Below are 26,388 nucleotides of genomic sequence, written 5' to 3' on the forward strand. Positions count from 1 at the left end.
TTCCGGCTCCTGTGACTGGACTGCTGTCTTGAACTGGTTGTTAGCTATTGGAATTAATGGCTGAGTCTGCCCCTACTGATGCCAAAGTAACGTGTATTTTTGTGTTACATTGTATTGTATATGTTTAATAGATGTGTTCTGGAATGTTGTAGTATAGATTAATAAACTTTGTACATTTATTCAGACTTCTACTAGTTTCTTTCCAACATAAATGGAGGCTTATGGTATTATAAGCCAGGTTTATGTTGGAAAGACGAGTCTATTCGGATTAGACCTATCCGCCATTATTGTTTCTAAAATTATGTTGCTACAATTTGATTGGTTGTTTTTTATAGTGGGGATTCAGCTACAAGCAGTGTGCTAAGTTTGTAAAGAAATTGTATCGTAACCGCCACCACCCCACCACTACTCCTTTAATTAGTTATCAGTGTGTTTACATCAAGTACTTAATATAATTCTTAGGGTAGATTCAGCCATGGCCTTCTGGCCACCATTTATTAAATTTTACGAATGCTGTAACAAGGCCACCATTTAATAAATTTTACGAATGCTGTAACAATTAATTAAATTCTCCCCAAAAATTCTGGTTTATTTTGACACTAATATCTTATTTTCCGGCTCTTGTGACTTCCCCATGTAGAAATCCAACGCAACACGACGATTTCTTAAAATGCTAATACTTCATAGGAAGTTACACCGAGTTAATAAGATATCAACATCCTTCCATGGTTCTCTTCCGGCTCTTGTAGCCCGGAACTGGTTTCTCACAGCCTTCCACAGCTGCTACACCGAGTTGAGATCCACGGGAAGTAGAGCCAGTCTCAAGACTCACTAGTCACACCGAGTTGACTGGTACAATTGAGCTGTACCTTTCTTCCGGCTCCTGTGACTGGACTGCTGTCTTGAACTGGTTGTTAGCTATTGGAATTAATGGCTGAGTCTGCCCCTACTGATGCCAAAGTAACGTGTATTTTTGTGTTACATTGTATTGTATATGTTTAATAGATGTGTTCTGGAATGTTGTAGTATAGATTAATAAACTTTGTACATTTATTCAGACTTCTACTAGTTTCTTTCCAACATAAAAAGCATACATGTATGACTGCATGAAAATGAGGAACGTACATTTCACAAAATAAGAATTTTCTTTTTTAAAAATCATAAGCTTAAAAATTCAATCTTCAAAAAAAAAAAAAAAAATTTCAGGTCTCATATGAAAATGTTAATTCACATGATTATAACACATTAAAGACAACAGGTGAACAAATGTGGAGTTAGAACACAATGTACATAGTATACACGTACTCCTGACAGATACAACATTAAAATTATTGGTTCATCATTAAAACAATTCCAATGCTATATGTAACTGCACCATTTTACATGTAAAGCAATTATGTAAAAGAAACAAAATTGGTTTAAGGTAAACTGTAAAGATACATAAATTTATAGCCCACTCAATGTTTCGTGCAGTATTCCTCTCTTTCAGATCATATAGAGCAATAACCACAATTCATGAAAATTTTGTCTCGCTTATCAAAAATCATTGACTACTGGTATCTCACAAAAATAAGGTGTCAAGAAAATTTAGTGATCTACGGTACATGCAAGTATCATTGATGTTCATAAATTTTGATCAAAAGTGTGTACATAAGTTTCATAATTTGGCTGATAAAAGGGAATATAAATGGTGCCAAAAAAATGATGAACACTAAAATAAGTATATTTACTATATTCAAATATATTGTAACTTGTTATATAGAAAAGTCTACAACCAATATTTAATATGGAGTTCTTCAATATGGAGTAAAAATTAGTTAAAATTGATGGAAAGTTTATCAAATAATCATGAAGTATTACTTCTACAAGTCTGGATACTTAAGATTATTCATAATCATACATAATCTAAGTATACATATATGAAAATTCATATATTTTTATAATATTCATAAATCATATCTAAATTTCGAGCTGCACAAATACTGGTAAATGATTTAATACAAGTGCAGAGTACATGCATTAAGATGATTGTCACTATCTTTGCTAGAGAAAACTCTCTAAATATTGTAACAAGGTAAGCATATATCAATAAAATTTATATAAAAATAGTCAAAAATTAATTTTTCTAAGCAAGAATGTTAATCAGAAAATATTCATGCACATGTGTAAACAGTTTTTAAAAAATAGCTTGTTAGGAAATAATTTTTACTTATAAACACTGGAAAGATAAGGAGACCCTCTGTTATCTGAACCTGATGAAATCACTTTGAAATCGTGGCTTGAGATCTGATCTCTAGCATACGGAGGTAGGAAAGTTGTTCCCTGTATTTTTTATACATGGTAGGACCAAGAATTTCAGTCAAGAGTGCCTAAAAGTAAAAGACAAAAAGACAGTCGAAAAGAAAGCATCATTACATTTATAAATCAACAACACACCTTTATCTGAAATGCTGATGAGAGTTATTTGTTAAATTGTATAGAACAAAAAAACATTAATCTTAAATTCTAAGATAGATTTTTATACATGTCACTTTATCCAATGAACATTGTACTTTCTAAATGTACTGATTTTTACATAAAACTTGGCATGAAAGAGTGCATTTTTACAATTTAGTTTTTATAAATGCTAGGAATCTGTCTTTGATTTATGGATAAATGGCTTCCAGAGAGAATGTGTTACCTTGACAATTTCTTCATCCTGCACATTGGCCATGACATCATAACATTTCTGGAGATTGTCTCTGCCAAGAGCATTAGCTACCTCACTTTAAATAAAGAAATAAAACTTATTTTGCACATCCTACCTTGTGCATGTATATTTTGAATTAAGGTAACTATATCCACCCTCGCAATTTTATGGGCTCAAAGTAGAAAAAGTTTTAATCATTAATAATTGCCAATTGTGTATAGGTTGCAATACTTTTTCACATGTTAGACATATGTTTTATAAACAGATGTATATGTCTGTAAAAAGTAAAAATTATGACACTGTAGATTGATTGATTGATTGATTTTTGCTGTTTTACGCCGAGTCGGCAATATTTCAGCCATATTTCGGCTGAAGAATTATGTAAAAATACATCATTCTGATGCTGAAAGTTCCAAAATAATTGAAACTTTATAAAAATGTTTGAATTATACATGTAAATATTTCAGAAAAAGTATTCTACTTTATCAAGAAGTACAATAAAAAAATTTCCTGTTTGAAGAAGATTTTTACCTTTGAACTTTGCTGATTTCTAGTACAACTGATTCAGTTTCCATGCTCCCTATCATGGCTGAAACATTAAAAAAAAATATCAGGTAAACATATTTTTAGCTGTATTTGTACATAACTACAATTCTGATACAGGTATATTCTGAAAGGAAGTTTTCTTGCAGGAGTGCATTAGATTTTCAGTGAAATCTCTGTAATTCAATCCATTCCTCTTAATATTTACATTAATACTGATGTGTCTTGTGTTTTGCTATTTTATATACATGTAAATTAAATTTTTACCAAATTATTTCAATTTTCCAAACTCTTTATCTTAGATAAATCTAAAAATAAGGTAATAACTTTAAAACCTCATTAAGCAATTTACTCAGCAAGTAACAGACCTGCATGCTTTCTCACTGTATTGTACCTTGTACATGTAATACACCTGGTAGGGATCCTAAGTTTTCTTTGTATTGTTTAAATATTTTTTATTAAATCAAGAATTTTAAAAATTTAAATAGTTATCAAGAAAAAAATGTCTGGGTTTTAGCTTTCTGATCACCCATTGTCTGTTGTCCATCTGACAAGCTGTCCTACTGGGCCATTTTTTTCTTCCAAACTTTGTACAAAGCATTCTTGGGTGAAAGGGAAGTTAAATTCTTAAAATGGAGGGGCAAGGCCCCTTACAAGTACATAATCAAGAAAAGGCAAAAAAAAAAAAAGATTGTATCATTAAAAAATCTTCTCCTCAAGAACCACTGGGCAAAAAAAGCTGAAACTTGCATGGAAGCATTCTGGGGTAGTGTAAATTCTAAATTATTCAATCATGACCCCAGGGGTAGGGTGGGACTACAATAGGGAATAAGTTTTACTTGAAATATAAAGAAAATAATCCCTTCTCAAAAGCCACTGGACCAGAAAAGCTGTTACCCCACCTCTGTCGATTTTTCTGTGAAATCCTGGCTTACGATTGGTTGAAGTCTGTCACGTGAAGGCGGTGTATTACTTATACCCGGTCAGTTGTAAATCTATACCCGGTCGATGTATTACGTCACAAACACAAACGTGACGTCATAATAGACACAGTTTAAGCGTGATAAGGCATTTAGCAGAGGAAAACCATTTATAAACTACAGATAAAACGTAAATGTTTCATCGGTGGGGTAAATTCGTTACATAGTCTTTTAGTGACAGGGTATGGGATGATAACTGGTTAGTAAATTTCATACCAGGTATATGAAATTTACTAACCAGGTATCATCCCATACCCTGTCACTAAAAGACTATGTAACTAATATTACTTATGTCGAAGCATCCTGGGGTAGTTTAAATTCTAAATTATTAAAATTGTGACCCCTTTGGGGGAGGATGGGACCACAATAGGTATTACATATAGGAAACTCTGGTGAAGGAGTTACTCAGGTGAGTGTTGTGGCCCATGAACCTCTTGTTAAGTTTTACGATGATCATCAATTTTGCTCATGTGTTTATGCATAAACCCATTTGGCATTCATGTAAATTATCAGGAGAGCAAATTAATTGATCAACAAACTGAAAAAATTGACAGGCATTCCTTATAAATAAACTTTATAAAGTAGTAGCAAAAATCATAATTTTTAAAGGTTATAGGTGTCCTTCTTATGTTGCCAATTTTTTGCTAAAAAGAGTTCAGGAAATTTACTTAAAAAGTTTTTCAAAGAAAATAAAATATAAATTTGCAAGGAGTGATTAATTTGGTCCAACCATGATGCATGAATCTGTACCAATTGATTCCTGAATTCAGCTATGTGTATTTTGTAGGCAAACAGTTTGTATCTTATAGATTTACTCCACCTTTATAGATAAAAAAAAGGGTGCTATAGATGTGTACATAAGACTTGTTGAAATTGATTCAGCTATATTATCAGAAAAAAGGCTGAAAAGTTTTGAGACATATCACACTAAAGGATAGGTGAGAACAAATAGCAATAGGTAATGGGGTAGAAACAGTCATTCAGTAGATTAAAAACTTATAGGAATATCTGAAATGAAACTCTTTTTGATTCTTGAAATTCAGGAAAAGGATAGGATGTGTATCTTTAAGTAAGTGCAAATACACATGAAATCCCACTCTGTGGGCATGTGCACAGTTTGAAAGAGTACAGTCGCATAACAGATACGGTGAGCTAAAACAGTCCTATGCTAATTAAGACTTACATGGAGCAACCATGTTCTTATGGTCTGCTAGAAAATAGAACAAAGATTCTGACAATTCTTTCTTCTGGTACATCTTTTTAAAAAAAATTCTTCGGCTTAATTAGAGCACATACCTATGGAACCTTACTAGAAGTTTATCTCTTAAAATAATTTTACTTTATTTTAATCATGTTTTAAAGAAATGTGCACTTATTTTATTTAAAGGCTAATTTTAGTTCTCTTTTTGGAAAAATCTCAGAAAAACAAAATTTTAACATCAAACACTTATGATTTACATGTATTTGTTGGAATTCTAAATTTGATTGATACTTGTACACATATTTGCAGATGATTTTCTTTTTTACTTTTTGAATTTTTAGTCTTTTTTTTTTTTCGATTCAGCATATTTTGCACAGCTAAATCTAAAAAATTTATTCATACAAGAATATGAATCTTATAAGATAGAAATATTGCTTAAAAATCCTTACCTACGATTCCCTTGATGCTTTCTGATGTCTTCCTTTTTTCAAATGGCACATATTTTTCTTTCACTGTGCTACAATATGTACAACATTGCTGGCATAAGATTCTGTATAATATTTCAGACTCAGTTTGTTCTGGAATCAACAATGTCTGTAATAATTTCTCAGAATCCATTTTTTGACATCATGTAACTTTTGAACATTAAATCAATGCATTAAATAAAAGCCTACTTTTCATCTCGTTCATCACTGCTGTTGGAAATACCTCTGTTGAAGGTCACTTGTTGACCTCTTGTAAAGAGTCTAACTGAACTTTCACCTTTAACCTGTAAGTACCAGTATATATAATTTATAAATGAAAGCAATATAAGCACCTAATATAATTCTACAAATGCATAACTCAGACAAAACAGCAGAGCTTGTAATATTTCGAGATGGGGTTATGAGCTTTAAGAAATTAACAAAAAATGTTATAATTATTCATGTAATTCTAAAAAGTATTCTATTTAAAGTGTATCTTGTAAATCGATTCTAGATTTAGTATATGGGAGATCTTACATTTTGTGTGATGGGAGATGTCTCCCCTGAAGTCATCCCTACCCCTGTGTCACTACCACTGCTTTCTATCCTCTTCTTCTCTGGAATATTTCATCAAGAAGAATTAAATTTAAAAAGTAAAGAATTATAAAGAGAGCTGTGAAAATGATTTTTTTAGATTAATCATAGTATAAAATTGTATAAAATTTTGTGTATTTGAAAAATTTTCATTAATTCTTTATACCAGTTTTTCTTTCAAATTAACAGAGCCTCATATAACTGAGGCCCCAATGCCTAAGATGTTATTGAATCTATTTATTCTTATCTGGTATATATAAACAAGGTTTCAATGTGGTTGCCAAAGCAAAATTAATACATGTATGACTTATCACAATCCTCTGAAAATGAAAAAAAAATTCAAAAATATATATCTTATATGTATGATATCTGTTTTCCCTAACAGTAAAGTTCAAAATTTATCTTTTATAAGTCATCATTATATAACAGTTAAACAAGGGTAGTGTACCATTATACATATATATAGCCTTAAATTTGAACTTGTGCTTCCTTATGCCTTTAACTTCTTCATAATTGTAAACTGCCTTTTAAAGTGCCAAATAAACACCACAAAAAAGATTATGCCCTTAGTATTGAATAGAATGTACTTCTATTAATGTGCTATACATGTACCTTTCAAAGCACAAAATTATATATACAGTGTATATATAAACATTTATAGTTACCGTTTGCTATTTTGGCAAGAATCTTTTTCTTTTTTCTGGTCTTTTGAGTACCCTGTCAATAGAAATGGCAAATGCAGTATGAATTAATTAGCATTTCCAATAATTCACTCATTCTACACAGTTATCCATTTTGGAAGTAATATTACACTGGTTCCTTACTTTTGTATCAGACAGAGATTCCTGTGAATTAGTTCTTGCCTCCTTTGGTCGAACAGGAAACGGCGTCCCATTATACTGGAATGGGGTCAACTGCTCCCTCATTCCTTGCACCATTAACTTGGCTGCCTTATCTGGATCAACAGTCATTTTCTCAACATGTTCCTTAACATCAAATACATCATCCCCCATAGTTGATTTATGTAACCCTGAATCTCCATTTTGGTGAACTCTGACATTTGTCCTTTGAACTCTATCAATAATGAGTGTACTATCCTCATCATCACTAAGAAGGTATCTGATTGGATCATCTTCATCATCCATTACACTGTTACTATGGTTACTGCACGTGCTCGATGCTGTATCATCACTCTGCTGTTTGACAGAACCCAGCTTTAGTTTTTTCATCTTCTCCATTGTTCGACTGACACTTTTTCTCTGATTTTCTCTGCGATGTGTGTCTATCTGTCGTTTGATGGCAAGCCATGCATGGGACATTGTCTGATATTTCTGAGCAGCCATTTGCCTCCTTCTCTCCCTGGCTGAGTGAGTCTTGCTCTGTCCCTCCTTCACCTTGGGTTGATCTTTTCTTTTCTGTCTGTCTGGAGAGTTACTTTTATGAATTGGCTGCAGGAAAAAAAGAAACATATGAACTATATTTACCACTTCAGAACATCGTTTTATATATTTCTCCACAGAAATCCTCTAACCTCTGCCAGCCTCTTTTTGATGTACACATTAGTAACAATGTCTTTGGCACTGGGTCTACAGTCTGGTTCCTCGTCTAACATGGAATACACAATGGACTTCAGACTCTCACTGTACTGACTCGGAAATGGTGGCCTCTGAAATTGTAATGTTTTCACTGCATTATCTACTACTTCTAGTAATTTAAAATCTGAAACAGCTAGGGTTGCAGATATTCGTAATAAAAGCTATAATAAACATAATACATTATCCTTGTTGATTGAAACTATACAATATAATTTTAAGACCTTAAATTTAATTTCAAAACAATGAAACTTTTGGGTAAAATAAATCTTACCTCATTGCTGCAGACCTTTTTACAGAGAGCAAACAAGCTGTCATTTCCAAAGGCTTTTTGCAAGGCAACCATTTCATAGCAACAACATCCAAAGCTCCATATATCAGACTGTAAAATTCAAAGCAGGTATTAAATAAATTTTTTAAAACTTAATAACATATCATATGCTGTGCATATAACTCTGTTGCTGAACATGCTCAATCCTTCTTTGCACAGAGGATTTATAAGGAGCAAACCCTTCTGTTCCCTATCCCCCCTCCCCCAATAATTGATTTTGAACCCCACCAATGCTATCACTATGGTTATACAAGATAAAAAACTTAGGTAATCAGAGATTACAGAGCTCACCTCAACGAATGTTGTCTTTAAGTAAGGCAAATTAAGTCACACAATTAACCAACAAAAAGTGTACATCCAAAAATGCAAAATTTATGCAATTTTGATACTTTGGAATAGACCTATATAAAAACTTAAAACTAGTTCTTCATCATGAAAATGTAATTAAAATCCAGCATCTGAAGCAAGATTGAGAGTTTTCATCCCATGCATCATTTGTGCAACTTTGGTTTATATAAGCCTTATAGTTTCTTGGTGATAGACCTGCACCCATAACTTTTACGAGGTCTATTATCTGGAAAATGTATGTCGAATTCAGCATCTGAAGCAAGTCCATTAGTGTGCATCCTAAGATGTATCATCCATGCAAGTTTGTTCAACATAGAGCTCAAAGTTACTTGGAAATGAAACCTGTATAAAAAACTAACCCTTTCACTAATCCGGAAAATGTAGGTTAGATTCAGCTTCTGAAGCCAGCCTAGTTGAATGCACCCTTAGATGTACCATCCATGCAAGTTTGGTCATTATAGGGCTCAAAGTTACTTGGAAATGAATCCTGCACCATAAACTTTAACCTGTTTACTCAACCGGAAAATGTAGGTCAGATTCAGCATCCGAAGCAAGTCTGGTAGTATGCATCCTAAGATGTACCATCCAGGCAAGTTTAGTCATTATAGGGTTCATAGTACCTTGGAAATGAAACCTGCACCAAAAATTTTAACCTGTTCACTCAACTGGAAAATGTAGGTCAGATTCAGCATCCGAAGCAAGTCTTGTAATATGCATCCTAAGATGTACCATCCATGCAAGTTTGGTCATTATATGTCTCACAGTAACTTGGAAATGAAACACCAAAATCTTTAACCTGTTCACTCAACCGGAAAATGTAGGTCAGATTCAGCATCCGAAGCAAGACTGGTAGTTTGCATCCTAAGATGTACCATCCATGCAAGTTTGGTCATTATATGTCTCATAGAAACTTGGAAATGAAACCTGCACCAAAAACTTTAACCTGTTCACTCAACTGGAAAATGTAGGTCAGATTCAGCATCCGAAGTAAGTCTAGTAGAATGCATCCTAAGATGTACCATCCATGCAAGTTTGGTCATTATAGGGCTCATAGTATCTTCGAAATGAAACCTGTACCAAAAACTTTAACCTGTTCACTCAACTGGAAAATGTAGGTCAAATTCAGCATCCGAAGCAAGTCTGGTAGTATGCATCCTAAGATGTACCATCCATGTAAGTTTGGTCAACATAGGGCTTATAGTTACTCGGAAATGAGACCTACACCAAAAACTGCACCAAAAATGTTAACCTGCACCAAAAACATTAACCTGGTCATTCCTTTGCTGAAATTGCAGCATCTGAAACTTTGACTGGTACAATGAAACACATTAGAAACATCTTCCATGCATGTCTAATCAATATAGGACATAGAAGTACTTAAAAAGAAAACTGCTCCAAAAAACTTAACCTTAACCCGGGACGCCGACACCGATGCCGAGGGTATCACATAAGCTCCCCCCAACTTCGTTGAGGTGAGCTAAAAATTATAATCATGAACCTCCTCCGGATAATGGAAATCACTGGTTCAAATTTGTCATAAGTCTGATACATATATCTGTAATGAAAAGTTGTACACATTACTTACTAAGCTACTTCATACTTACTTTGTGGTTATAGGGTAAATGTTTGAATAATTCTGGGCTCATGTAAGCAGGTGTCCCGACAAAACTCTCTGCTTTACTTTGATTCAGCTCAAGTAACCTAAATGTAACCAACAATGCATTAGAAACACTATAACAGACAATTGTACCTTTTTTGGGGGGTAAATTTGTAAGTTGCTCATCAACATAAAGTCGATCATTATAAATCTTTATCCACAAATTTACATACTGCACCAAGAAAACCTGAATAAATTAATGAAATATGTAACTGGATGAGATTAGGCTCAATAATTCTAATAAATATTAACCTTTAGAATACCTCTCTTCAATCTCTACATCAATTATGAACAAATTCACAAAATAAATATTGATTGATGCAAGGCTATACATGGACAGTGTATATACATACATTCTGAGTAATAACCACTGGACTACTTACTTTGCGATGCCAAGGTCTCCCAGCTTCAGAGAAAGGTCACTCATCAGGAAAATATTCTTGGCTTTCAGATCTCTGTGTAGAATCTTCTGTCCATGAAGGTACTGATAAACAAACAACACACATAAAGTATAACTTATAATGACTACAAATGTAATAAGTCACTCTCACATGCGTGTGTTTGTTTCTCTGATTGTTAAGTGTCCCTTAAAGAATTTTTCTCCATAATGACATTGAAATGCCACCAATGGCCAGTGCAAGGCTGTGCTCAGCACTTAAGGCCTTAGGGCAGTGAGGGATCTTTTTAATGCCAGCACCTACTGTGACACAGAACAAAATTTGATATGGTCTTATTCAAAGAACCAGTCTCCATACAAGGCAGGGCTCTTGATTCTCTATAATTGGGGCCGTTTATGGGCCCCATTCCCAATTCAAAAAAGGTACCTTTTTTCCCAATTGAATGTGTTAATTTTCCCAAAAGTCATTTCTCCCCAAAATTAAAGAAAAAATAGCTGGGTATATAATAATAAAATTTGTTTTTCACATTCCTCTGTATTGCAAAACAATAATTTAGTTGAAAACAAAGATCAGAAACCCAGTATATCATGATATCGAGAATAATCGTTATTCCCAAATTCCCAAAATGTTGCTATTTTTCCCAATTTCGACGGACCCGGACCCATTCCCAAAAAGTGGTGTGAGAGCCCTGCAAGGTAAGGATCAAGTCCTTATTCTGAGACTCACTGTGCCAAGCAAATGACTACATGTGCTAGTGAAGATATACATGTATGTGCAAGTAAAGGAAAAGTTAATGAAACATGTACATTCACTCACAAGATTTACTTTTGCAACTGTATATAAGAACAATGCTCTATCTTTATAGCTCGAGACTAAATTCATAGACAGGATAAATGTACTTGCATAAGGTTCTCAAGGTCAGATGGTGCAAGAAAGTGTTCAAGAAAATTTTAAAATTTGCCAATATATCTACTGCATATGAACTTCAATTGTCTAATATAACCCCTAGTAGTACCAAGTACTATATCACAAAAAAATCAACTGTGGCATGTAGGCATATAGAAATTAAGAGCTAATGAGTATAATATCTCCTGGTTGAACATGTATATTTAACCTTGTGATTCAACTTCTAAAAAAGATGAAATGCATATATCTTTAATGAACTATGTAAACACATTCTAATTTAAAGATGAATTTCTACACATACAATAACAAGATGTGTACCTGAAGTCCTGATGCTATCTGGTAAATCCAGTGACAGATTCGAACTTCAGGCAGGCTCTTCCCATTTCTGTTCCTTAGATACACCTCAAGGTCACCCCCATCACAGTATTCTGTTACTATATTTAGACACTCGTCATCTTCAAATGATTCAATGTAGTTGAGAATGTATTCGTTTCGGACCTTGGACAGAAGTTCTGCTTCTCTCAAGGCCTGTGTTCGCTCTGACTCTTGACCCTGAAAGTTGATTCTTTTCACTGCATACTGTAAAGAAAGAACATTTTGCACCCAATACATGTTTATCATGTACATTACACACTTAAGGCATGCCAATTTTTTTTTTTAAATAAGAGAAGAAAATTGAAGAACTTCACCGTGTTTTAAAAAGCTCCAAACATGACAAACAATGTAACATACTTTTTGTAAGTATGAATTTGAATATAATTAAGGTTTTTGCAGATTTCGATCTGAGCAAAGTTTGCATGAAGATTGAAATGAATTACATAAAAAGTAATTAGATATTCAAAGCTTCTTTATTTATTTATATTCTATTAGTTTTAAACAAATAAAGGGACATTGGGGAAGCAAATATATAGAAACATGGAAATGTGTAAATGTCAGCATGGTACTATACAGAATGGGGGAAATCCCTTGCAAACCCAGGTATGAGGTGACGTAGCAAACAATGAACATGTTACAAAATTCGATATACAGAAAACAATTTTAGAGGACAATGATATGATCATCATCTGGAGATTGTCAATCGAAAAGTCAATATATTAAGACCTTCAAAATCGGAATTCCCGCTGATAACTTATTACCCTTCGATTCTCCTTGTCCTTAATCAGATACACAATGCCGAAGGATCCGTTGCCAAGAATCGCTTCAAACTCTAAAACTACCTCCTCCTCCTCCATAATAACATCTTTCAGAACTCTTTATTTCTTTCCGGGGTTAGTTGTGACATGTTGACATTTTGCACATGGGTGAATGGCTTCCTCGAGATTGTAAACAAATTGATCGACGTCGGTGAGGTGTTTGAAATTTTACGTTGACTAAAATCAAGAATCCAAACTGTTACGAGAAAAAATCGATTTTCATTTTGATTAAAAAAAAAAAAATTAAGGTTCTTACATACATTAATACAATGTTCTTCAAGGATTTTGATTTTTTTTAAAAGATCATTTCAATTAAACATATATTTTAATTTGATATATGTCAAAACCCAAGAAGGGACTTTCATTCTAAATTAGGCTTTATTCAGTCAATAAAAGATGTATTCCTTGAGTACTTTTTATTAACTGCCGACAATCACTTTTGAAAGTTAACTTGTCGAGTTTCATTTATTACCAGCATAGGAAATTATATGATGCAACGCCAGTCTCTAACATTTTAATGACCTATGGCCTGATCCAGTAAAGTTGATTTATTATAAAGTTTCCCTTTGCATGTCCAAAAGGTATGCATACATCTATTCCGTTAAAAAAATCTGTTTACAAACTCACAATTAGTTCTCTGATAGAATTCTTTTACGTAATGATTATGTACAGCCTACTTCAGGTAAATGATCCAACATTCACGAGTTTTTCATAATGTTACTGTAATAATGTTCAAGTTATCTCCCCCTAACCTTCTACTCAATGATTTTATGCAAATTCTCAGTCCTCGTCACTTAGGCACAGGTTTAATACTATATATAAGTCTTTATGCCTGCGATCGAAGTTCAGGAGCCTTGAGTGTGTACTTGCTCACAACCTATGAGATAGTGAGTTCTACTCACGAATCAAGGTGATTCACCAGTCTTCGGTACCCTTTGATAAAGGCCTATCAAACCTGGAGAGATAACATGCTCCATGGAGATATTGCATCTAACCACACCCCTTATTTTATCAATTTCATGCATATAACATGTTTGCAAATCTTAAAATCAGTTTTCTGATAGAATGTTGATGCCTCTGCCAGAAAATGGTCGATGCACTTAGTCAATATCCCTTTTCCGGACGTCTCTACTATGCTGTTAGAGATAATGAGCTGATTTTCGGTTTTTCTCTTTCTATTATTAACGGTCAGAAAAGTTATGCAGAGATTCATTGTGTCATGATTTGCATTTTGCTCTTTTAAGGAGCTTTTTTTATTTCTAAATTTTAAAATGATTTTAAAAGAGTGTTAAGAACAAAATACGGTATTAGCAATAATTCGCCGCAAATAATACGATATTTTAATCCTCTTTGTATCATTGTTTGATGTAATGTATTGAAGTAAGGAAGATGCGAAGTAAATTCTCCAGGTACAAAAATGACGTAATTTTTAACTATGACGTCACTGATACGCGCTAAACATCGAATGGTTGCGCAAAATCGTTAAATTATGCTGAAAAATGAGTAATCTTTGCTGAAATTAGACCCTTTCACATGCAACAACCACTTTTGTACTCCGCATATAAGTTCGTCATTACATATCTTAGTTACACTATAAAAATAGTGTTGGTTGTTACCTGTGATCAATATGAATTTTACAAAAGTTAGCATACGGAAAAAGATATTCTACCGACGCAATGTTCTTGATTCGATGCTAATGACGCTTAATTTACACAGAATGAGATTTTTTATTTCAAGTCTCATCACTGGAATTAGTAAACTAAATAAATACCTCTAAATATACATAAAATATATTGAAAACAAAGTATAAATTGCAGTAAAAGATGCTGCTTATGCTGTCTGTACATCGTATGCACTTGCATACACGTAAAGTGTCCGTCGGCTGTACATGTAGCATTGAATAGCAGCACAAAAATATCATTCACAAAAATAGCACGATAATTTTTAATCTTATTATTACAAGAATAATTTAAAAAATCTGTGATACATGTACCTCCAGTATAATTATATTTTCCTTTATTACACACTTGGTAATAAATACAGATTTTTTGCATATGCGATATGGCTGACGTCACAATAGCCGTATCAACCCTGCAGGGCTGATATGGATTTGCGGGGCTGATATCCGTATCAGCCCTGCAAATCCATATCAGCCCTGCAGGGCTGATACGGCTATTGTGACGTCAATATCACACCCTTAGTAAATTAAACCACAATAACAGCACTTGTACTCATACACAATTTTTGGTGGGTTCATATTCTCTTAATTTTAACTTTTTGAAAATAAGGTTAATCTTAATTTACAAATACATGTAATACTATAGAATATTTTCAAATTACGGATCAAGTGCATTGAAATAGAAATAGAAACAAACCCAAATCTTATGAGATATTAGACTATGTACATGTATGTAAGAAGTCCATGCATGATTATTTACTTATTTTCTTCTCAACTGTATTTTATTACTAAGTATGTAATAAATATAATAAAACATACCCTTTTCCATATCACATCCTGTATCAGCCCTCGACCAATATCAGCCCTCGGGCCTTCGGCCCTCTGGCTGATATTGGTGTCTCGGGCTGATACAGGATGTGATATGGAAAATGGTATGTATTATTCTCTATTTACGAGTCTTCCTCAATGTGTTGATGTCTTTAATACTAGTCATTTAAGTATAGTGTGACCTCCGAACAATCATGACAACCATTAAAAATACAATAAAATGTACATACATTGAATAAACTTTTACGATAACATTTAAATGTAGCATTAAGGTACATGTATGGTTCAACATTTAATTTGTCAGATCAAGTATTGCTTTACTTTAGCCTTTAGTTGTGAAATATAAATATTATATACATGCTGTAAATCTTGGCAGCGTGTCGTTGAGAGCAGATCAAAAAATAAAAAAACACAACCAATCCAAGAAAATAATAGATACTAGATACATGTAGTGTGCACATAAATAGTACGATAGAGCGCATACAAATTCAAATGTTTATTTATTATATTTTTTTGCAAATATTTTTCTGCATTGAACATTACTGTGTAAGTTAAATTAAGCCCCTCCTCCCTCACTTTCCACAGACACGTTACAGTATAGGTTTGAAATTGGGAAAGTAGTGCTGTTTGGAAAAAGTCTCGGTACTGAAGTTCGAACCTTTAACCCCCCCCCCCCCCCCCCCCCCCCCCCCCCCCCCCCCCCCCCCCCCCCCCCCCCCCAACGAAATAGGTTCTTCGTGTTTTGGACAATGGACAAAACTTTTTTTTCTTGCTTGTCATTTTTTTTGTGGGGGGGGCTATTTTTTTTTCTTACACGTAGCCCTCCCCACCCCCACCCACCCCTCTTTTTATTTGCTTCCGAAGCCAATGCAAAGTCATAAATTACATGTTTACAGAAAATTAATATATATTTAGAAACCAGTGGTTATTTGGTAACAAAAAAAAAAAGATTTACAATGATATGTGCATATTAGGGAATTTTGAAAATCTGACATTGATCATCGCGACATTCAGCAGCTTCTGACTTGTGATCAGTGGGGATTCTGAAAAAAAAATTCACAAACGATTATACTTATCCGACATTATTATCAACATGTATTGAATATGTAAATATACATAGAAATGACTCTTATACGTACATGTAAGTATTTACACGGACTTATAAATTAAAGTGTAGAGAGCTTTTCAAGCGAGAAAAGAGTAGAGTAGTCTTTTGAATACTAAAACAATAATAATTTCGGAACAGGTGTTTAAAACGTTTTAAGCAAATTGAAAGAATGCCTTTTATATTATTCAGTCAGAACCGAGTCCGATTTATAACCCCCCCCCTCCCCCCCCTTATCCCCCTCCAAACAAAACTTTTAATCAAAACTTTTACTGATGATTCGTTTTCAGTCTTATTAGATTTCATTTTACATGTCTTATTAACCCCCCCCCCCCCCAAATATTGTGTAAGGCATAATAAATAATATGAACTCATTAAACTCAGAAAAGGAGGGGGGGTATATTTAAATTTCAAATATTCAATATATCACAGAAAACAATCAGTTTTAATGTACTCATTAACTAATTTGAAAAGTTTACTGTGCTGATATTTTTTTAAATCGGGATCGAAATCCCTCGCATTCTTTATATGATGTAATATCTTTATTGGCAAATTGACCATTAGAGGGTGGTCTCTACTCTACATTATATAATCATAGTATTCTAAACTACTGTTCCAATAATTATGATAATAATATAAATTATAATTATCTTGACATTCGAGCTTTTTTAAAAGTTCGTGCACCTTACATACCATACCAAATTCTAAAGAACTGTTTTTGTTGTGTTTTTTTTTAGTGCCGGGAAACGTTGATTTTTTTTTCCATCAGGACGTTTTTTCACTAGATCTGATGTAAAGATTTTTTCTCAATTTATTTAAGAGAAATAGCTAAATAAATTATTAAACCCGTAAAATCAATGCAATAAAAAGAAAACAAATCTCAAAGAGAAAAAACTGTTTATTTCTTTTTCTCCCCGTTCCTCTGTTGGATTTAATTCTAATCGACTAAAGCATAGACACTTTTGTGGAGGATTACATTGTAAGTAATAACGATAATAAATTTTATAAAAACAAAACAATAATGACGTATTAATAAATCAACAACTTCATTTCTTAAATTTATAATTTATATTTACAGTGTAGTATAAACTGTATCCTAGCGAGTTAATTAGAATTTTCAATTTACGCTTACGCGGCTTACTACACGTTTAACGTATTCATGACGTCGCGTCAAAATTCTTCGTAAAATCTCGACGTTCTGCTATAAAAGGTACTGTATTCAGCGTTATTTTTCCAATGCATACATTTAAGTCAGGTATATAAATTATATATCATTTGATTCTAAAAATTCTAAGCTTTTTAAAATGTTTTGAACGGAGCATGTCTGACAGCCGGCATTTTTTGGCCAATACCGTACTTTGTTCTTTAATCTATTTGCTCTGGTGCTCTCCAGGTTTCCAGCATTTCGCTCGGCACAGTACATGTAAATCAAAATCAAGCCATTTTGTGCCTAAATCTATTATATCAAAAGAATTCAATAGATGAATAACCAATGCAATTCAAAGGAAAGAACGATGTCGGGGGGGGGGGGGGGGGCATTTTTCAGTAACAGGTCAAGATACACGTCCACGTAGCTATATCTGTAGCATCACAATTAAGGCGGTCTTGGGCTGTAAAGTTTTCTGACTATATCGGTGTTAGTGCAGACACCAAAAATTGGAATCCTCTGAAATCAGAGAACTTTCTTTCTAGTTTATTAATCAAAATTTTCTTTCACCTACTAAGTATTGTAAATTCTACAGTACCAATCGCCGGAAAAGAGATTCTTCCAAGTAAAGCATTTTCAATGATTACAATCTACTATCATGCTGATGTTGTAACTTGTGCAGTATCATGCATCCCTCATTTCCCTCTCATCCCAATTAACAAACCACTTAGAATTAAGTATACAGCTTTAAAGGTAAAAGATTTTAACCCTGAATGAAACTACAAGCCTTGAAATCGATCAAATATGGTTACATGCAATAAAAATGCCTATTTCTATTGCGTGAACTTTATTTTCGAAACTTTTGCATTAATACTGCTCAAGTGATCTTCCCCTAACTTTCAGTTTGTTGGTTTTATACAATTTCTCAGTCCTCATCACCCAAGAACGGGCTTTCATTCTAAATAAGGCTTTATTCAGTCAATAAAAGAGCAACAGATACATGTATTCCTTGAGTACTTTTTATTAACTGCCGACAATCATTTTTGAAAGTTTGTCCAGTTTCATTTATTACCAGCATAGGAACTTATATGAAGCAACGCCAGTCTCTAACATTTTAATGACCTATGGCCAGGTCCAGTAAAGTTAATTTATTATATCCCATAAAAGTTTTAAGTTTTCCTTTGCATGTCCAAAAGGTATGCATACATTTATTCCGTTAAAAAATCTGTTTACAAACTCACAATTAGTTCTCTGATAAAATTCTTTTACGTAATGATTATGTACGGCTTACTTCAGGTAAATGATCCAACATTCACGAGTTTTTCATAATGTTACTGTAATAATGTTCAAGTTATCTCCCCCTAACCTTCTACTCAATGATTTTATGCAAATTCTCAGTCCTCGTCACTTAAGCACAGGTTTAATACTATATAAGTCTTTATGCTATCGATAGCAGTTCAGCTAGCCTCGAGTGTATACTTGTTCATAACTTAGTGACTGACAGTGAGTCTTTTGCACGGCACAGTGCATGAACATCAAAATTCATCCTTTTTGTACCTAAATCTATTACATCAAAAGAATTTAATAGGTGTATTACCAATGAAATTCAAAGAAAAGAATGATGTCGGGGGACATTTTTCAATAACAGGTCAACATGTACGTACATGTTTACATACCCATATATGTAGCATCACAATTCATTCAGTCATGGACTGGGAGGTTTTTTGATTTTATCAGTGTTAGTACAGTCACCAAATATTGGAATCCTCTGACACCACAGAACTTTCATTCTAGTTTATCAATCAATTTCTTTTCATTATTTTACAACTAGTTGTAACTTTACCCGATGTTAGGTGCTACAAAATACTTTAATTGTGGGTTTTCTTATTCCGGAGACGATGTTAAGTAATATTTAAGGCAGAAACTGGGGAGATCCAATCTTTGTGGGTTGTTTTGGTAAGAGGGAAATCTGTTACAAATACAATTAAAAACCAATACCAATCTTTTGCCTATTCTTTAAATATTAAAACTATTTTATACCAGAAAATGACCTCTGTTCATTTCATTATATTGGTTGCTCCTTCACCCTAACCAAATACATTACTAACCCATTGACATACTCATTGTCTTCTCATACAATAGACCTTACATCGGCGAGACGTCCACTCAGGTCACGAAGAGGTCATCCTTAACCTTGCCCCGTTGCTCTCACCCCTCGCTTTACAGTAGATGGGTATAACCCGGGTCATCCCCTTATTATCCTTCTATTGTTTTCTCAGTAAATAGCCCCATTATTTATCCCCTTATATTTTGATTTTACTACTAAGAAAAACTTTTTAGTATGTTCCAGTGATGGATGTATTCTAATTTTGTTAAAGGAGTTTCTAACACTTTGTCACATTCAAGATGGAGAAAAAATGGCAGCATATATTGATGTTCATATTATTTCTAATCGGAAAAGGTAATTCTTCGGAAATGTTTAATAAGTTATTATTTCCGTTTATTTTCTTAGACCGAGATCAATGTATGATTGTACGTAATAGAATGACATAATGTTAAAGTCACAATTTGAGTGTGTTTTATATCATGTCAATTCTTCAGACTTATTTTCACGTTGAATAATACACTGCAATTGTTAACTTGTATGGAGTGTCACTGGTCTTATTTATTCAGACATTTAAATAATTTTTTTGGGAATTGTAATGTCAACATGTTCAAACTCAATCTAATTGTATACTCTTTATCGGCCATCGCTTTGATTGGCATAGACGGAGAAATCAACCAATAAGCAAAATTATTTTCCCTATTCTCCGATCATCTGAAAGCAATTTTCCTGTCTGACCTCAAACTTCATCGTAAATTAACATCATCCTTGGAAATGTTACTACATGTATTTTCTATTTTTATTTTCTATATACCGGTATTCCTATATATCTCTTTAAAATTAAAAAAAAAATAATGTAAGCATAATTGATTTATGACGTCACAATGAGATAATGCACTTATTTTGGACACTTTTCCAGATAAAGGCTCAAGTATTATTTTTGTAGATTTTAGTTTTTGTCCTCTAAGCAGTAAATGATTATCAAAATGACTCTGTGAATAGAAACATAAAAGAGGATATTTCATTTTTCAGGGCAATGTTTATCATCCAATCTTGATGACCTACAAAAAGAGTACGGGGAATGGCGGCTACAGAAATCGCCTGAATATCCTACCTCTTTAGGCATCTACAAATATAACGACCAACTAGAACGGTTTTTATACTCTGGATTTGATGAAGAATACGTATGTTATCATTGTAGTGTGCTTTATACTATTGTTGTGGAGAAAGAATTAAGGTCTTGCATGTTTGCGTTTCTGAAACTGTTAAAATTGTCCAAGATATACAAAAATAAGTGTAAATATAAAATCCACATTTTATAGATTATTTTCAATTTTTATCAAAATAGAAAAAATACCAGAGCCTTCACAAATCGTTTGAAGTTGATTACATATACCCAACTTTCACCGAAAGAAAAGACCGATTATGATATCTTCAACGACACAATATCAACGCTTATTAGAGGATACAGAAGGAAAGAGTATGTAAAAACCTTGACTGTTCTTTTTATAAGTTTTCTTTCGGTTACAAAAGTCCTTTTCACCAATTTTGTTAACGAAATGACACTTTCAAAAAAAATAAAAATGGACTTGGCAATTATTAGTAGGCTAGTGGTTAGGTGTTTGCCAGGTAGTCCCGGGCTCAATTCTCACTCCCGACACCGTGACAAAAGTAAGATAGTATCTGTTCCCTCTCCAAGCGCCCAGCATAAGGTCACATATTGCGTTAGACGATAATTAAGGAACCTTGAATGGTTATGGCAGTAAGTTCCATGAGTAAAAAATTGTGGTACTTCTAACTAAATGATAGTTACGACACTTCATAACTGAGTCAGATATCAGTTATGCGCATTTACAGAAACTGTTTATTGTGCCTTTGTCCCGTAAATTTATTTTTTCTAAAAAAGTTTCAGACTGAGTTTTTGGTAATTTGACTAATGCCTTAGTACTCAATGAATAATTAGAATGTCAACTTCTGGTAGAAAGGAATTAGAATCATCAGATATATTCACTAGATTTAGAAGAAGGCTGTAAGAGATTACGTTAATATTGTGAAAACTTTGGCCCTGTCTTCAGTCAACATTTTCATGGAATGAAAAAATAACATATTCAATAGACTGACATTTAGATACTGTCCAGAAAATAGAAAGCTAAAGATGTTCAAAAATTTACAAACGACACAGTCAAAACAATCATAGATGAACAGGAACAGATAGCAAAAAATACAAGTTGCCCAAGTCGCCAAAAGCAATATTATAAATGTAAATAAAATTAGATTGAATATACATTGTAATTTAAAAAAAAAATAATAACATTCTTTTTTGAAGTTATTCTACATGTATAAACTTTACAGCATTAAAAATTTATAACATTCTATTTTGAAGTTTTTTAAACATGTATAACTTAACAGCTACAGTATCCTCAACCCGATTAATTTTCTGGAAGGACCACAAGTTGACCCATCTTATCTTCCGAGCATTACTCCATTCGACACTGTAGGCGACTATGAAAACTACGTCAGGGTCTTAGAGCTGTTGCCCAATCAAGTACGAAACACAAAATGACAAATCGTTACTTTTGTATAAGAAATTTCATTATCAGTTATGAAAACGGTTACTTGTAATCGTGCATGTATCAATTGTTTTCAAGTAACATAATAACTAACATTCATGTTTTCTATATTTTGCATAATTTTTATTATAACTTAATATCAAATGGTCATTGCTTAAAATCACAAAGAAAGTTAAGTTTTCAAATCTTCTTTTTTTTAAATGGTTCATGAATTATATTATCAAAAGAAGTAACTCATTAAAATTTTGTTCTTGTCATTTTACTTTTTTCATACATATTAAAGTGCATGTTGAAATTCTTCTTCTAGATTGAAAAAAGGAAACTGTTATTTCAAAAAGCTGTAGAAAAACGTCACACGTATCATAATGTTTCTGTGGTAAGTATTCAATACAAATAAGTACATATATAATTGAATAGGTGTGTTTGATCGTCAGGTTTAAAATGTTTTAGAGATTTTATTAATAAAAGATAGTTGTTGGTTTCCCGGAAGTGTGAGAAAAATTCCACAAGAAAGGAATGGTTGGTTGTTTTGGAGATTTTTTTAAAAGATGGTCACATTTCATACAATTTAGGTTGTTTGAGTATTTGATTATTTTATCTGTATTTTTCCTTCATTTTAGAACAAAATTCCTGGTCAAATAGATGCGGATTCTTACTAATGTGACTGATACAAACTTTCCTCTCTACAAACCGTTTCAGGAAAAATTGACAAATCTGAAAACTGTTGAAGAATCTACGAAGTAGGTTAAGCTATGCATAAAGAGTCCAAGACGTTATACAAAACTTAAGTTACAATGATTTAATTTCCTATTTATTTTTTTTTCAAATTACAATGTATACTAGGTATTTGGATTTAGGTAAAATTGTAGTCGAGATTATGTTACCGTTTACAGTATTGTGGATATACCTAATGATTTTTTTTTCTATATGCGTCCGCAAGGTAGGTCTGACTTTAAAATAACAAAAATTCAAAGGATGGCCTTTTTTACCTACTAAAACTAGTTTGTTTAGTACCTTTCATAATACCTAGTTTTTGTTATTTGTTTTTTTTATTTGCCGGTATTTTCGGAAAATACCCTTTCCACAAATTTATAATCGTAATGTATTCATAATATTTGGAAATATAATATATGTAAATATATAATTAACGCTAGTTAGTCGATCCTATGGCTAGTATTCTTTGTTTAATTCTATATCTGATAAATATACTTCGAAGCTGAATGTAAGAAAATGAGATATACACTAAGCACAAGAAATAAGGTATGTTAATACCTAAAATAATATATAGCTATTCATTCAAAATAATTACAAATATTGCAGGATTAAAATGAGAGAAAGAGCAAAGTCAGCGGTTCAAAATATCATCCAAAAATACAGAGACCTTAAGACATATTTTTAAACAGTAAGTGAACATATTTCAGTACTCATTATATGAAATCCTATCTACTTTTGAATTGCAACTGTTATTTAATAAGGATTAAATTTGATGCATTTGAAAGGTATATTTTCAACATGTAAGAAGTGGTTATGGGGTAAATAGTTGGGATAATGGAGGTGAGTTCTACAAAGAATGTCTACGCTGGTACCTCTCTCTGGATTTGTCACCGGAAGAAGTCCATCAGAAGGGTTTACAGGAAGTAGACAGAATTTCATCAGAAATGAGAAAGGTAAAAATGTGTGATTCATTTAAAAAAACAACATACATGTACACGTATTTATAGTTATTACTTTCATATTCATTTTTCTTTTTTATGTAGATTATGATGAAATCAAATCATGTGGGATCCATAAAAGAGTTTTTCGACAAGATCAAGAAGGATCCAATAATTATCTAAAAACTGGCGTAAGACAATAGGTTTTTTATTTTTAAAAAATTAACAATATTTTTGCAACGTTACAATTAGGTTACATTCAATTTTTCAACAGGAAGAGATAATACAGTGGTTCCAGAATGCAACAGAAAATGAAATTAAACCTAAGTTGTCAAGATTATTTAAAGACGTACCTAACCTGCCAATAGAGTAAGCAATTTTATATATGTGTATAATTCTAAATCAAACAGTTTAGAAAGCTTGATATCAAGTAATATTGGGTCAGAAAGTTTGAGTAAGAAAATCTACTTCTATCACAAAAGTTCATTTTAAATGTTATATCATTGTTTATTTTGTGGTATTCTTTAGTGTTAAGCCAAACTCAATAGACGGGACGAGTGGTCAGTATTTAGCCGGACCCCCCGATGGATCACGCCCAGGGGTGTTCCTAGTCAATGTTTTCCGTCCCAATAAATCGTATGTTTGAGTTAACTAGCTATTCATTTAAAGCGGAAAAATGATGCATGTATTTTCATAATTTACTAACTTATCTCCCTACTACATGTTTAGATGGCTAATCTATCAGCAAAGCTGAATGTTATTAAAAAGTTACAAAGTTTCTTTTACCCTTCTGTAGATTAGAACTCACACTTTGGAAAAGTCTCACCAAGCTTAATGTCCAGAGGCAGCAATATTTTGCAATCTGATTAAAATAAGATCTTTATCACGCTCTGAAATTCTGATGGTCGCTGTACAGATACATCAGAATTTTGGAGCGTTACAAAGATCTGACTTTAATTAGATTGCTATATTTTATCTTTTCAAATTCCATGACCAAGGAACAGTATAATTGTAGTTATTCATTTACATCATTGTTAAAGTTATCGGGAGATCAAATCGGGTTTTAAACTAGCACTTTTAATAATGATAATTAATCTTAAATTTTTTTAAAATTCAAAATAACAAACAAATCGTCATCTCTATGCATTTGCGATTTTGCTTGCCAAAGGGTTTTTAATTATAAAGAAATAATGGTCACTCTATTGTACTCTTTCAGTGTTAACATTGACTTTATAGCTCTTCTTATTCATGAGGCAATCCCTGGTCATCACTTACAGGTAAGCAGACCCATGTATTTATAATATGTCTGTCATTGCATTACATAATTTCCATTTAATGACAGAATATTTCTGAATGAATGGATGTATATCACTACCAAATTTATTTTTCCCTGATTGACTATTCAAAATAACGAACTGAAATGAATCACATATTAAGATATAACATCTCTCAATTATTGGTAATTACATATACTCACCAATATTATAGTTTTCAATATAATTGCTTTTCCTTTTAAAGAACCAAAAAATATAGGTTAATTCATAATTCATTATATGACCATAAATAACACATTTTTAATACTCTATACAGGGCTATTTTCGCCCTTTACATTTACAAACGATTTTACCGTACCCCATTTTAAATTCGCTCTATCACAGTTTAGTTTAAGAAATCTTAATAAAATAATCTGTTGTTTGAATTCGCCCCATTTTAAATTCGTTCACTTGTGACAAAGGCGAAAGGGGCGAAGATATAAACGGGGGCGAAAATTTCCCTGTATACAGTAACATCTTATAAGATAACATTTAATAATTCTTTTCAAAGAAGTTCTTTTTTTGAATAGTCTTCTTCAAACTGATTTCAAATTGAAAAAAAAAATGTTTAAGTTCTCGATTAAAAAAATAGATATAAGTAGCTTCTTCTCTGTAAAATAAATCATGAATACCGTCACAAGGATTTTTTGTATCGCACAGCCTTGTATGCATTAATACAGAAGTCCCAGAACAACTTCGTCCGCCATATTTTGGTGTGGGATTGTTACATGCTCTGTATCTGTATTTTGTTTTGTGACCACCCTCGCAGGTCACTGAACACTCAGATTTACTCCAGGGACCGTAGTTGCTCCATCCACCGTTCACTATTATCCAGTTTAGGTTACTGAGCTGATTTTTTTGGTTTTTCTTTATATGTTGACAATAGTCATAAAAGTAATGTGGAAATTAATGTATTCACGAAAGATCATTGGATTTGTAATGATTTGCATTTTGCTCTTTAAAATAGTTAAATTTAAAAATTAATTATTCAGAAATAATTATAGAAAGTGTTATTTTTATAATTTGTTATGGTGCACTGAAGGTTTCTCTAAATTACGGATCAACATCATCTAAATGTGTACCATAAAGGATCTG

At 32.7% G+C, this 26,388-nt stretch overlaps 1 protein-coding gene and 1 pseudogene across 2 annotated transcripts; one reads left to right on the forward strand and one right to left on the reverse strand.

Moving 5' to 3' along the window:
- Positions 1-1,085: 1,085 nt before the first annotated feature.
- Positions 1,086-12,971, reverse strand: LOC134259826 (uncharacterized). Of its 2 annotated transcripts, XM_062742426.1 has the most exons (15): positions 12,840-12,971; positions 12,022-12,282; positions 10,783-10,883; positions 10,347-10,443; positions 8,338-8,445; positions 8,003-8,137; positions 7,296-7,919; positions 7,137-7,188; positions 6,415-6,494; positions 6,088-6,182; positions 5,863-5,930; positions 5,396-5,422; positions 3,221-3,278; positions 2,681-2,765; positions 1,086-2,369 (listed from the first exon to the last, which is right to left on the reverse strand). In XM_062742426.1, the coding sequence occupies exons 1-15, from the start codon at positions 12,933-12,935 to the stop codon at positions 2,262-2,264; spliced, it is 1,995 nt and encodes a 664-aa protein (XP_062598410.1). In that variant the 5' UTR covers positions 12,936-12,971; the 3' UTR covers positions 1,086-2,261. The 2 variants fall into 2 exon arrangements, with proteins under 2 accessions (XP_062598410.1, XP_062598411.1); XM_062742427.1 differs by lacking the exon at positions 5,396-5,422.
- Positions 12,972-20,060: 7,089 nt separating this feature from the next.
- On the forward strand, positions 20,061-26,380 carry LOC134259820 (uncharacterized; annotated as a pseudogene).
- The last annotated feature ends 8 nt before the right edge of the window (positions 26,381-26,388 follow it).

This window comes from Saccostrea cucullata, unplaced genomic scaffold (genome assembly GCF_032062105.1).
Source record: "Saccostrea cucullata isolate Sc308-1 unplaced genomic scaffold, CSIRO_AGI_Scuc_v1 ctg1850, whole genome shotgun sequence".
In the NCBI taxonomy this organism is placed as follows: Eukaryota; Metazoa; Mollusca; class Bivalvia; order Ostreida; family Ostreidae; genus Saccostrea; species Saccostrea cuccullata.

Excerpts from the sequence above, each read along its gene's own strand:
- LOC134259826 (XM_062742426.1), bottom strand. The coding sequence starts at position 12,935 with ATGGAGGAGGAGGAGGTAGTTTTAGAGTTTGAAGCGATTCTTGGCAAC. Across the intron at positions 12,283-12,839 it reads AGGACAAGGAGAATCGAAGG|TATGCAGTGAAAAGAATCAA; the intron begins GTAATAAGTTAT and ends CTTTCTTTACAG. Across the intron at positions 5,423-5,862 it reads AAGCATCAAGGGAATCGTAG|CAGACCATAAGAACATGGTT; the intron begins GTAAGGATTTTT and ends TCTATTTTCTAG.